The 14718-nt window shown below is 38.7% G+C and overlaps 1 protein-coding gene across 1 annotated transcript in view; it reads left to right on the top strand.

Annotated features, from left to right (window-relative positions):
- The window catches only part of LOC139729021 (rhomboid-related protein 3-like), an 87309-nt gene that overhangs the window by 68302 nt on the left and 4289 nt on the right, over positions 1-14718 (top strand). Inside the window, exons 4-6 of the mRNA XM_071639944.1 lie at positions 8034-8198; positions 10129-10404; positions 13657-13829. Coding sequence (XP_071496045.1) covers positions 8034-8198; positions 10129-10404; positions 13657-13829 — 614 coding nt within the window. The remainder of the gene's footprint in view (positions 1-8033; positions 8199-10128; positions 10405-13656; positions 13830-14718) is intronic.

Here is a 14718-nt window from a genome sequence, read left to right as displayed (position 1 = left end):
GCATCAAATTGAAAAATTTGATGAAGATTTTTTGAGTAGGTCAGGATGAAACTGATGAGACTATTATATGACATTATCACCACATTTGTGTAGGCTATGTGGTTGGTACTAGTACTGTTGTAGGCCTATGAACCACATGTGAAACTTAGGATCCCATAACTTTCTCATGTAGGGTTCAATTTTTGCTGAAACTTCTGCCCCTGTCCTTGTCCAATGCTACACTCTTGAATATTAAAAGACCAACTTGAGATTGATATGGAATTGCAGCTTACCCTTTTCATTCAGACCATCATTATGTTTGCAAACATACAATAATTTTATTCACATTAGAATTACTATCGAATACAAATGTACCAACCATAGTAGCTTGTTGTCATTGTTCTCATTGGCAAAATTACTATCAATGGTAATCAAATACTGTTGTATTTCAGTTTGTACCATCCTCATTCATGAAATACTGTGGTATTTCTGCCTCTTCGAGGTAAGAACTGTACATATGCATATATTCTATGGGGAGAGAACAGGAAGTGTGTCAGATCATGTGAGAAATACCGCAATGTGGTGGGTGGAATTTTGTGGCACAATTCACTCTCAAAGTGTGCATGCCTAGTTTCACACTAAATTTGAATTACCACCATGCACACCACAGTATTTTATGCCGTCGGTTTTGCGTGGCATTTACCTGACAGAGTGTGTATTTGCGTTTATATTACAAAATAACATGCAAAATGCTGTAGTATTTCAAATACTGCGGTATTTCACTGTAAGTGCGAATGGGTCTAGTGTCAGCAGGATTTCTGGTTGGTTTTGCTGAGAAAGTTACAGGGATGGTATAGTTTTGGTTGGGGGATTCAGATTTTAACTTTTTTGTGTGATAATCAGAAACCACTAAATATGAAATGTTAAAGAGCATACAATTCTAAGGTTGATTCAAAGTTTATCTAATGAAAATTGGTATAAATGACTGAGATATCGAAAACCAAAGTAAAACAAAGTGGTCCTAATTATGAGGACATGTTTGTTTCAAATATCTCTGCCATTTCAAAACCAATTTTCATCAAATAAACTTTGAATTCCTGTTAGAATTGTATCCTCTTTCATTTTTCATAAGAGAGTTCTCATCGTCTCACAAAGAAAATAAAGAATGGAAACCCGAAGCCCCATCTCAACCAAAAATATTTATCCCTGTAAGTTCATGTTGTGTTTTCTGACGTTTCTCCATACTTCCAAAATCATCTGACTGGACTAGATGGAGGAAATTTATATTAATTGATTCAGAATTACTAGATTAGTTCTGGGAATGCTTCATATTGCTCATTTCAAGAAAGGCTTTGATTCTTATATATTCTTGTGCAGCTTAATCTAGTGTGCTTTAGTCCAGCACAAAGTTATACAGGTTTGCCTTGTTCAAACATCTAATAATGATATGCTTAAAAACACAAAGGTGTTCCGCTTTCTTTTTTAGCCACTTTTAATTCATTTTGCCAGGGCTTACATAATCTTTTGCACAGTGTTTTGTGATGTCTGAACAAGGATGTAAGGAGAATTCAAGTGAACATAATTTATGTTCACTTTTCTAGCATAATGAAAGAGCACTTGACTTGCCTGTTCAGAGAACTGGGGGAATGATATTACCCGTAACATAAAATGTCAGTGACAGGTCAAAGGAATTTGTTCTTTTCATAAAATAGTGAAATTTTGTGGAATTCTCTCTATGTTATCTTTATATCATTTCCTTTCGTGATGTCATGAACGTAGAAGTCTTCTCATCCAGCAATGGCTACACCGTAACTTTAGATATGCATAACATTTGAACAGATTATCCGATTTTCATCAAACTTTCATAGATGTGTTCTACTGATACTGCTGCATTCACTCAATGCACATATCCATATTTAAAGGGCATCATTCCTGTTCAAACATCTCACAAAAGCACCTAAATTATGGATTTTACACTGTTTGTGTAATAGAAATCCTATCCATCTCATCTGCTATTGAACAATTTCATCTTTTGCCCCTTCTCTGAGTAGTTACTGGTAGTTCCATGGCATTGCATTGTCATTACGAGTTGCCATCGATAGCACCACTTCCGTCTTCTAGCTCAGATAATGACTGGATCATCTATGGTTTTCTTGTCGATTAACCCATTGAGGATGGACTGATTTTGCTGCAACACGTATCTCCCATAGACACCTGCCCGAGTATACTCGGGACTCGTCCTCAACGAGTTAAAGGAGTCGATGCGAAGGAAAATTTTTGTTAAGAAAACTGGTCAAAGGGTGTCTAGGCATCGTTGATGTCATCCCTCTCCTTGGTGGAACCAGGAGTGGCAGAGAATGATTAACTAGTCGTCCCGTCCTCCAGGGGAACGGGGTATAATGTCAGGCTATGAGCACCAAAAGAGTCAACGTGCATGATGGCTGAGATACTGTGAGGCGGGCAGATGCAATCTATATTCAAACTAAGCCAATCTCCAGCAAACACATGGCCGTGAATAAGCAATGCCCAAAAAACTAGCTGATGCCTCCATCTTGCAGCCATGCAGGCAAAGTTGTCGGTGCTGATGTTGTCGCTGCCATTGCTGCGGCTGCTTTTTTCAGGCGTGTCGATGTCGGGGGTAATCTTCGATGTGGCGTTCTTTATACATCAAAGCACAACAAATAACATGCAGAATTTAAGGTGTGTGTCTGTGTGTGTGCGTGTGGGGGGGGGGTTCTGTTTCACCTCCCCTATCTATTTTGGGTCTGAATGTCAAAGGGTATCACGAGTCATACTTAGAGAAAAGTGCTCCGTGGAGACTCTGAATTGCACGTCATGCTCTTTTCCTGGCGTGATGTCACTTGTTTTGTGGGGTAGATACTCCTTTTGACATCATAGCGTGACTACCAACAAATCTGTATGAGGTGACAACAATTTGTTCTAAAGGACGTCATGCCAATTTTTTTGACGTCACTGATTTAATACCCATCACAAATAGGTTTTTAATTTTGTTTTGTTTGTTTGTTTGGGTATTTTTGTGCACATGACATATATTGCCGAGAAAACATGAATATTTATGGGGGATTGTAGTCCCTCTACAGATTAGGAGGTATGATTTAGTGATAAGTAGTCTAAAACAAGTACCGGTATACAACTTACAAGAATAGCAATACATGTACCTCGTATACATGATTAGACAAGTAAAGTACAGGGGGGGGGGGAGGGAGTGGGAGGTTGAGGGGAAGAAAAATGGGAGGGAAATGGCAGACAAGGAATATTTTCCTTCATCACTGGAAAGACAAGTTGAGTGTCATTGTCAGCGCAGGAAATTGATAGTTCTGCTATGTCCGAGACAATTACAGGTTGACTCGCCTGTGGTTTCTGTTGAAATTCCAAAGGTCATGTGACAGTACTTATACTGTACCATCAGCTGATAATGCCACATGTGTGTTGTACCAAGTTGTAAATTGTTTCCATTCGTGTACATCCTTTGCACTTTCTTAGAAGCTCAGATGGTACATTATGTATGAATTGGGCTGCCAGCATGAGCAGAAGTGATGAGAAAAAGCACAAAGGATATTTTAGTGGTTTTTGGTGGTGGGTTTTTTGTGGATTTTTTTTTTTTTTAGAACTTGGTGGTGTTTTAGCTCAAAAAGCAATTTTGTCTCACAGGATGAGACCACAGAGCCTCAAACTTGAGGTCTGCGATCCAAGTCCTATTGGCAGTCAGGGGCAGGGCCTGAGGCATGACACTCTCTCCTCAATGTCCAGTCCAGTAGGGGGCTACCTAGTGGTCAGTCCAGTGGTTATTTGCTTACTTAGTAAAAGCATTCAAGTATTTTTCGTAGTGCCCACGCAAAGTAGATGTAAACTCCTTTCAATTTCAAGTATGCACAAAGCACACTGCAAGATTGTCTAGTTATTCCATCAATACTCTGGTATATGTGATGACTTATATTTTCTACATTGTCTGTAGTTCAGAATAGATTTTACATAAGTTTTTCTTCAAAATACAGTTATGTTGGACAAAGCATTCCTTTTGATTAAAAAACATTAAAAAAACAGATGGCAAAGTAAAGTTTTGTTTGATCCATGTTATCTACATTTTACCTTGTGAATAAAAGTTTACTTGATACGTGGTATCTATATTTTAGTTTTCAAATAAGTTTTTATCCAATGTATGATATTTACATTTTGCGTGTGTCTTGCCAGTTGTGATTATTTGAAATGAGTGCACAGGTTTTGTGTAGTATCTCTATTACTGTATATCAAATGAAGGCTTCATGCTTTTCCCTGATGTGTTAGGGAAATGGCTTTATCTTGTAAAGGAGCTTAAATCTAAGTATCAAAAGCTGTTTTGAAGTAGATTCATCTTTGACATATGACATCACATTAGAGATAAGAACTTCATAGTACACAGTCAAGACCTCAAAATGAGCATGCAAAAGCACTGCTAAGCATTTCCTCAAACACACCACAAGACACGTTCCTATGATTGTCAAGCCCCACGATACCACATTGCGGCACGCGTAAATTTTGATGATATCCCGGCAGCGCCAAACTTCACAGGACGTACTCCATCATAATTTGCTACTTCACGGTCACCGCTGGGAATAGTTGGAGAGGGCATGCAAGTACATGTACGTCCAGTATGTCCAAGTTCCTGTGAAATAATGATTCTGATTATAATAATTTCCTCATGTGTATAATTCATGGGACTCGCAGCTCTCGTTGTGCATTAAGGAGAAGCAGGAATTAAAGAGGCTACTTTTCCTTCCTCAAATGGACATTGCTGGCAGAGTTTTCCGTTTGCCAAGAAGTACCAATACTGCTTTATGTGGCAAAAATACGGTGCTGTGGATATACTGAATTTAAAACAAAGGTTACTGATATTTTGTCAAGTAGAGATTCATGGAATCAGACAAATAAACCCTTCAAGCACATATAAAGTATTTATTGACAAGTGCAGTTGCTGTTAGTGTTGATATATCCCCCCTGATGTCACCCCCCCCCCCCCCCCCCACTACTTGAGGTCTGACAAAAGGATGGATAGGAATCCCTGAAAATGTGGGAAATTTTCTTTGTGGAAATATTCCCATTTTAATCATTTTGAGATGTGATACCGGATCAGACAGAAAAGTACACAAATAATGTATTGAATTTACGCCATATCAAGAAATGTGTCCACTGTGAAGAGAAAAAAAAAGTGATGTGAAATTCATCTTGTCTTTAGGGAAATTTCTTCCTGTACCTATCTAGGGAGATAGATAATGTTATTCATTGTGAGAAAATGGCAATAAAAGTAATGTTTCAGGGTCATTATAGGCCACCAGCACACATCAGGTGGGTCTTCATCAGCTCGAGCTTGAAGAATAGCTCGCTTACGGGGGATCAGAGAAATAAGCCCGAAGTCAGCTGAAATGTGCAATCGCGTCTTCACCAGCTCGAGCTTCAGGCACGGTCGGGTTTATAAGCTCAATGCTAACACACTCCCACCCGACTGCCTATGTTCCTGCGTGGTGCGCAACGCATGCAGTGCCGATGTTTAAGCTCGAGCTGATGAAGACGCGCTAAGATTAGCGCGCTATTTTGCAAATTAGCTGGCTATTCTGCAAATAAGTCCAAGATTTTTTGGGCTTATTTTCTGATCGGAATAGCCGGCTATTTTGGTCTTCATTGCAAAATTAGCTGGCTATTTTCTGATTTGGCTAATTCTTTGGATCAGAAATAGCTGGCTATTCTTCAAGCTCGAGCTGATGAAGACCCACCTTCTGACACATACTAGTACCGGTATGTGGACTGACAGAACCCCTGTATTATTGATATATGGTGTGCTATATATGATATTATATGCCATACGTTTTGTGAGTATGATATCTCTTGAATTGGGACTTGTAAGACAAATTTGCTAGTAGTATTAAATTTTTGGTGTGGAACTACAAAACCCCGATGGAATCAGACATTAATATCATTCCTTTAAAAACAAAAACAAACAAAAAAACTTAGCAATCGTACACCTAGGAGATGATGAGATGTAATAGCGCCTTGGTGTTGCAGAAGACAATATTTTGTATACCAGTGAATGAATAAAAATATCAATTGGCTTGTGAAACTCATTCAAAATAAAAACACTGCAGGGTGTACCATATAATGTTTTTTTATATGGAACTGAAAAAAAACCAAAAAACAGTTTTTAAGCAAAGTTTTTGTTTTGTGATTAATCTCTGCTAAGAAAAAAATCATGCTCTAACCTCCATGCATGCATGGCCAAACATAAATGAGACATTTTTTCCCAACTCAAGATTGTTACCAAAATCCTTTCAGTTTTTCTGTATCATAAAACTAGAGTATGATCTGAAGTAAAGCAGTTAACTGTAGATATTGATATTTATTTTTCTTTTAAGATGATATATTTGACAGTACATGCCATACATTTTGCCGGTATGATATCTCACAAATTTAGACTTGTAATACAATCTAAGGCATTTATGTTGTGGGATGCAATATATGTAGTGCATACAGTATTCATCATGTTGCTGACCTAGGCAATTCTTGGCATTTCGGGTATAAGTTTATCCACATCGCATCTACCACATTACTATGATAAACACTACTTCAAACCCCGGAACTGTATTTTCTTTGGCTGGCATGTGATACTGACTTGTCATGGTTTTGAAAGTCGGGAAAACATTGAATTTCTGTACTCAGCACCCGGAGCGTTGCTCGTTTGTCATGAGAAATTGTTTCATCCTTTTGCTCTTCTTCCCATTGTAAGAGATGAACAGCTGGCTTTTACTATTAAAGCAAATGAGACTGAAATAAATGGTCATTGATTTTGAAGTAAAACTAGCATCTTTTATGCCTCCCTTTCATGATTTCTTGTTTGTTCTGATATCCCATCTTCAAAAACTTGCAAAAAAACTCAGATTGTGTACATAATTATGCTGTGTCTCAAAAGGAATGTGACAATTCAGACCGTTCTCTGTGATAATCTTTTGCTGGTAAGATGTTTTTATTTTATATCATTTCTGCATATTTCATTGGTTTTTGGAGGTGGTGAATTCTGTCAGGATGGCGAGGAGTGGAGAAGAAATACAATTCTATTATACTGAGCCATAAGGTTCTAAGGCCAATTTGTTAAGTAGCCCACATCTGTACAAGCTTGTCTTTTACGTGGGCCTCCCTTTCCCAAATCTTCAGTGATTTCAAAACAAATAGTTTCATGCATACAGGTATGTACTGTAAAGCAAGATATATTCATGGCATGAAATTTTCGCAAATTGGAACCGATGGCCTTTTTTTCGCGGCATGACATTTTCATGAATTGCCATTGGCATTCAATGCATATAATGTAGGAGAACTTTGTTGTGCATTTTAACTTCATGAATCTTGGCTCTCGCGAAAATTTGCAAAATTAAAATGCACGCAAGCATTTTTGGCCTTACAGTATGTTGATATATATGTATATATATATATATATATCTATGATGAAACAGCATTTATATAGCGCCATTTATCTGTAGAAACATTCAAAGGCGCCCAGCTCCCAAAAAGTGTCACACATCATTCACAAAGTTGCTGGAAACTAGGTCTTCAGTTCAGACTTGAAGGTATTGAGGCTGTTGCAATTCCGAAGCTGGACTGGTAGAGAGTTCCATTGACGTGGCGCAACAGAAGGGAAGGCTCTATCCCCATACATTTTTAGGCGGGTATTGGGAACTACATAGGATATATATATATATATATATATATAAATGTATAACATTGATTTTTGCAAACATTTTTGGCTTTACAGTATGTTGATATATATATTTGTATCACATTGATTTTTTTTGCAGTTGTATCACAGAAAAAAAATTGTATGTATTTTTACCATTTTTATGTTGTTCATGGATTTGCAGAAGAACAGCTTTGCTGAAGGAAATTGCCGTGATTAGATAAAATAAACTGAACTGAACTGAAGATGTGGTAGGAATTAGAATTCTGAAAAAAATAGTTGTGACACATTCTTACCAAGCTCTGGCCTCTTTTTTCCAATCTTTCCCTGTGTCCAGTTTGATGTGGATGGCAGTGGGGTTATCAGCATGGAGGCCTTTCAGGTGATCCTCTACAAGTACGGACTCCGCGAGGACCTGGACCCCCACAAACGGGAGGTGCTGGAGACGACGATCGAGGAGAACACGGGCGGGGTCATCAGCTACCAGGAGTTTGTCAACATCGTGAGTCAGTCGTCATGGTTACAGCCCTAGTTGGAAGGTCTGATAGACTTTAGGTTCTGTTACAGACCGATGTTGGCAAAATACTTTTTTTTTTGTTCAATTTTCAATTTCAATTTCAATTTATTTCTGCACCTTTTTTTTTCCAAGAATACAATGTACTGGCAAAGGAAAATGCAATCCACCAATTTTGGTTAAATTACATTTTTTCAGGAGATCAAATGTTCAAACAGAATTAATCAATAAATGAATAGTAATGACGTACTGTTAGATATGTCCCCAATTCTATAACAAAGTGCTACACTCACATATTATGAGTTGTATGGTGTGTATGTGTAGATTTAAACCATATAATATGTTGGAGATGAGTGCTTGTTTGTGTGTGTAGGCGTGCATGTTTATGTTGGTTTGTAAGCTTGAGGGCAGACTACTAATGATGTGCACCAGATTCTGTGATGAAGGTTTTGAATGTGTGACGGGGGGAGGGGGAAGGGGAGGGGGGGTGAGTAGTGTGTCTGTTTGTACAAATTAAAGGACAAGTTCACCTTCATAGACATGTGGGTTGAGTGAATGCAGCAATATTAGTAGAACACATCAGTGAAAATTTGAGCAAAATCGGACAATCCGTTCAAAAGGTATGAATTTTTGAAGTTTCTGCTCAGTCACGGCTGGATGAAAAGACTACTATAGCTTGTGATGTCACATGAGTACAACGATATAAAGAGAGAATAAAGAAAATTCAACATATTTCAATTTTTCTCGCATAACAAAAGAACACTCGACTTCTCTCTTTCAGAAGGCAGGGGGAATAATATTACCCTTAACATATGTCAGTAGCAAGTCAAAGAAATGTGCACTTTATTCAGAAAGTAAAGTTTTGTGAAATTCTCTTTTTATTTTCCTTATATAGTTGTACGCATGTGACATCATACACTGTAGTAGTCTTCTCTTCCAGCAGTGACTGCGCAGATACTTAAAATATTCGTAACTTTTGAACGGATTGTCCAATTTTCCTCAAACTTTCACTGATGTGTTCTACTAATATTGCTGCATTCTCTCAATCCTCATGTATATGAAGGTGGACTTGTCCTTTAAGTTACATATTTTAGTGCGATATTCAATGAAATCTTCAGTCTACTGGACCTTTAGTCTATGGTTCCCTTTTAAATATTTGGTCCTTCGGATCCTCAGTCTATCCGACCTTCTGTCTGTAGGAATTCCCCAATTGGGTCATGGTGGTAGAGTATTTCCATAAATTTCTAAAACCACCATCAGCAGAGTCAGTAGTGGCTTGCAACAATCATATACTGTACAAGACTCTATTCATCTGAACATGATCACAGTGGGTTTCAATAAAATGATATACTTTTTATGAGCCACACACAAAATTAGTGAGATTTTAATCAGAAGTGATTGCCTCTATCTTCATTGAGCACAATGAGTACTCCTCATTCTTTTGCATCCATCAACAATAGAAGGATACAATGTTTTCTCATGAGAGTGGCACGTAAGTCATTGATGGTTTGGTCAATGACACTCTAACTGGATATTAAAGCAAATACACGACTACTATAAATCTGCTTTGCTTTTCTGTAAATCATATCCTGTCTGTATCAAGTTGCTAATTGTACCTTTCTTTTTTTTTCTTTTCTTTTCTTTTTTTTTTTTTTTTGGGGGGGGGGGTGGGTTGTATATATTGTGCAAAAGCAAATAATAGCTAATTCAGATGGTCCTGCCTAAGAGAGTACCAAAGTAGGCTAATCAAATGGTTTGCTGCTGCTCAGGAAAAAAAAAAAGCGTCGTGATTGCAAGGCTAATAAAGAAAAGTAAACAAAAAACAAGAAAACACTTGGCCAAAGGTATTCATTAATCTCACAGTTTGTCCCCAAATCCCAAATGAATCTTCTTCCTCTTTCTTCACTTTGTCTCACAGATGAGCGACAAGAGATCGCTGAGTTTTTCCATCGCTGTGCGGTCACGGTACGAGGATTGTGAAGTGGACGGCGGCGGCGGTGGAGGCGGCGGCGGCGGTGGTGGGGGCGGGTCCAGCTACGGCAAGAGCGACTACCGGAACCTGACGTACAGACAGCGCTTCCTGAAAATGGTGGCCGACGAGATCCTGACCAATGAGACGGATAGGAATTACTTCCGTTGCAACTTCTCCTGGTGTCTTCCCCCCATCCTCATCTTCTTGGTCACCTGGGTTGAGGTGATAAATGCTCCTGCCCCCCCTTTTTTTCCCCTTGCAGTACCTCTTCACCTGAAATGCTACATTCTTCTCCTTTTTTTTCAGATCATCCCCCGATCTGTCTGTGAAGACATTTTTCATGATATATGTGGTGCATCATAATCTCACCCATATGAAGTTGGAGATTGTAAAAGGGGGGGGGGGGGGGGGAATGTGCCTAAAGCCCACTTTGGCGATGTAACCCTTACAGTATTCTAACTTTTGATTCTTTTTTATGATATTTTCCTTGGAATGAAGTAGGGCAAATTGTCTATCAATTTCAAGCTTAACAGAACTGCCAAACAACCAAAAATTATTTTCCCGAGATATTCATGGCTTTCATAATGATGTATCACACACACATGTTTACCATATGCACCATCCAATTTTACTCTCTTTCTTTTCTTAAATTTTGACAAACTTTCTCCCTTCGTCATGTTCTTGCCTTGCAATCTGAATTGTCGAAGATTGATGGATACGAATGAAATCACCCGTAAGGCTGTGCTTTCAATGTTTGATGCTAGTCGACAGAAGTGAGGGATGAGTCTTATCTTGTTTTAGAACACGGCATCGTGCTGTCGGTAGTGGGTTGGCTGAGTCATAGTGTACCTGCGCTGCAATTGAGAGTACTCATGTTTGAGGCCCAGTGAGCCCAGCGTAGAGGAGTTAAATGTTATAATTTCTGTCCCCTCTATAGTAAGAGACAAAACACTCTGACCTTTAGATAGGATTTATTATATCCCTCACAAATTATTTCTTGTCAATTGATTGGTCAAGGGCATTGAAAATGACAAAACATATTTCCACCATGAAAATCCTAGTCCAACTATTTCCCTAAGGAACACAAGCGTGTATTTTTAGTCCATGAGACGTATCACGTCACACTACGGTGACTTCGGTGACTTCAATGGCACTAATTTCTTCGGGGCTGTGCCCCTCAGAAAATGGTGCTATTGAAGTCACCTCCAGTCATGCACATACTTTCAACCAGAACCTGTGAGGCCTGGTATACTGGTAGATTATTTCAGAGAGGTCCTGTGTTTGAGAGAGTCACAAATTACAAGCATAAATTGACCCTCCTCACCTCCCCCAAAGAGCAAGATGAAACCATGCTGAATTTACCATCCCTTCACACCCCACACACACTTTGAATTGAAAGACTAAATAGCATTTGGAGACATGGAGGATAGAATCAATCCTCATTCGCTGCCTACTGGGTACATTCAAAAACAACAAATAGCACCAGTCAGCAAATGTGAGCATCAAAGAGTATCTTAATACAGTAGACTCCCCAGTCAAGATTTTTCAGCTGTTTGTGTACATGTACTTAAGGCTCGGTCACAAATACCATTAAGAACTGCTACGAACGCTGTACGAACGATTTGTAGACAATTTTGTAAGATCTTCTTAAGAGGGCCGTACGAAACCAGCAGTCGTAGACCGTTCGTAGACCGTTCGTAAGTTCGTAGCCTGGTCGATGGTCTTGTCCAAGATTTTTTTTAAAACTTCGTACGAAACCCTCTCTTCGTAAGGCGACGTACAAACATCATAACAACTACGCAAGATTTTGCAGGGTTGAGAGACAATTCTTGAAGCCTTAAATTCTTACAATGATTGTAAGAACGCCTTAAGTTGTTCATAGAGGACTCTTACGTCTTTCGTAAGAATGCCTTACGAACAGAGATTCGTACGGCGTTCTTACGAACAACTCTTCGAGTTTGTAAGGCGTTTGTAAGGGACTCGTAAGGCGTAGGTACACAATTTGTTCTTGCGAACTAAACAGCGTTCGTACGAAATTCGTAAGAAGGCTGTAAGAATCTGTGCCCCGTCTACGAATCTCTACGAACTCCAGACATTCGTACGAATCTTTGTGACCGTAGCTTTACATAGACAGCTGTGATAAAGCTGTACACAATATCTGTTATGGGGATTCTTGAATATATCTACACCAGGCTAGCCTTCCTTCTCCATGACATGTCCATGCTACGGACCTTTAAAATGCTACATGCACCTTGTAGTTCTCACCAGGTGATTATCAGGTACAGTTTGCAAATGGTGTCAAACATGCACATACATGTATTGTGGCTTATGAAGAAAAAGAAGTCCTGAATAAAACCATGGCTGAATCTACCAAGAGAAAGTGATCTTCTCTTCTAACTTCAACCCAATACTACAAAAATATATCAAGTAAATCTGTGCATAATTGTTAAAATAATTTTTATGACAATTAACTTGAGTTTAAATCAATATTTGCAGAGGATTTTTTTTAAACTAATCCTCTCTTTTGACAACTTTCTCTGTCTAACTTGCTCACTGTTAGTTTAGTATAATGGTGTAGCCAACTGTGCAAACTCTACTTGGGGAAATGAAATTTTGCTTTCATTCTAATAAACTCATAAGTTCTATGATTTTTTTTTAAATCTTAATTCTGACACATCCTTGTGAAAGCAGTGGTCATTTTTTCCCCTCATCCTTAATCATACTTCCAGTGAATTTGAGGCTGGCGTTGAACAAATGTGCCCCTGGTTTCTAATCAGAACCTAATTTCACCCACTTTGCACAGCTCATTTGTTTTATAGCTTTGAACCTAATGTACCATAACTCAACGGTCATAAGATGGTCTCGCTCTTTTGATATATATGCACACGGACATGCCCTTAGTGACCTAGGGCTGCTGTTGATATTCTTCTCACTCTCTCTCTGTCTCTCTTTATCTATTTATCTATCTATCTATCTATCTATCTACCTATCTACTTATCTACCTATCTACCTATCCATCTATCTTCTGATCTCTCTATGTGTCTATTCATTTGTCTTTATCTATGTACATGTAGCTAGCAAGCTTGCTGTTTTCTCTATTGGTCTTCTCCTATCTTGTTTTCTTGTTCTATCTATCTGTCTATCCATCTACCTTCCTACCTCCATATCTATTGAATCATCTGCTTTTGAATGTAGCTTGCTAGCATATTATCTTTACATATATCTGTCCCTCATTATCTTTCTCCTTTCTTCCTTGTATCCTCTCAATTTTTCCTTTGTCTTTCCTCTGTGTAAATTGATTCTTAATAGTCATATTTGAAAATGAGATAGATACCTTTGGCAGAAAGAAGACTGCCTAGTTTACTGAAAGTATGAAAGCAATTGGAGTGAAAGTCTCTACTAAAAAGTGAACCTTGAAAAGTTCAGAGATAATATTCTACAGCGCCCTCAATATATCCCCCCATCCTTCCGTAGCTAGGTTTCTACATTGGAGTGACGGTGAACGCGACTCGGTCCGACGCAAACTCGTCCTCGGTGGCGGTAGACATCTGGACTGGTCCACTCCCAAAGCAAAGTGCCCTGGTCTACAACCCAGCGAAAAAGCTCGAGTTTTGGAGGTTTTTATCCTACGTTCTTTTGCATGGGGGGTGAGTGGTTTTCCTTCTCATGATTCTGTAATGTTAAAAATATCCTGTACAAACCAGTGTGCTGTATCCAGAGAATATATCTAATTATGGAAATACATCATTGTTGTTCATCATACATTCACCTGCAGTTACAGATCTACCATTCCAGTATACAGTTCGACCTCGATTATCCGGCCTCCTTTTATCCGGAAATCTCTATTATCCGGACGCGTTCACGCAGTGAAGGACTTTTTTTTTTCATCCAAAAATTGAGAAAAAAACAGTGACTTTAACATCTTTTCTTGGATCTATTTCACTAATTTCATAAGATGTGCATGATAGGTTTCTCAATATCTAACGAGGTAAAACATGTATGATTTTCACATAAAGATATACTTTATTTTTGTGAAGAAGGGACTACAATTTTGCGCAGGCTAGCATAGATTACACCACCGTTGCGGGGTACGCTACCTGCCTTATAGCTGCCAGTGCACTGGGACGGCAGCTTGGACGGCAGCTATATACATTAACATTGTGTCTCCCATATCCGGCCAATTCGCTTATCCGGATGAGCGCCGGTCCCGACATGGCCGGATAATCGAGGTCGAACTGTACTTGATTTTCATCATCCTGTATTATATTCTAGGCTCTTCACGCCAAATGTCAGAATCATCTGGATCAAACATTATTTCCTTGCTTTAATGGAAATGTCCATTTTGTTACGCAATTATATCTCCCAGAAAAAACTTACTCTAGGTTTTCTTTGCCCTTTGTCACTGTCATATACACACTACAGAGAATGATTTTCCTGGTATCACACACATGAAACAATTCGCTATGCATTCTGTTATGACTGCTATACAAAATGTCATTCATTTAGCAACTTCATTACATGGAATTGTGCATCATT

This window comes from Diadema antillarum, unplaced genomic scaffold, assembly GCF_040938485.1.
Source record: "Diadema antillarum isolate AM-2024a unplaced genomic scaffold, OU_Dant_1.0 seq00000216_RagTag, whole genome shotgun sequence".
NCBI classification, from domain to species: Eukaryota; Metazoa; Echinodermata; class Echinoidea; order Diadematoida; family Diadematidae; genus Diadema; species Diadema antillarum.
The sequence above is the reverse complement of the archived record's forward strand: the minus strand, read 5'-3'. Positions and strand labels throughout refer to the sequence as shown.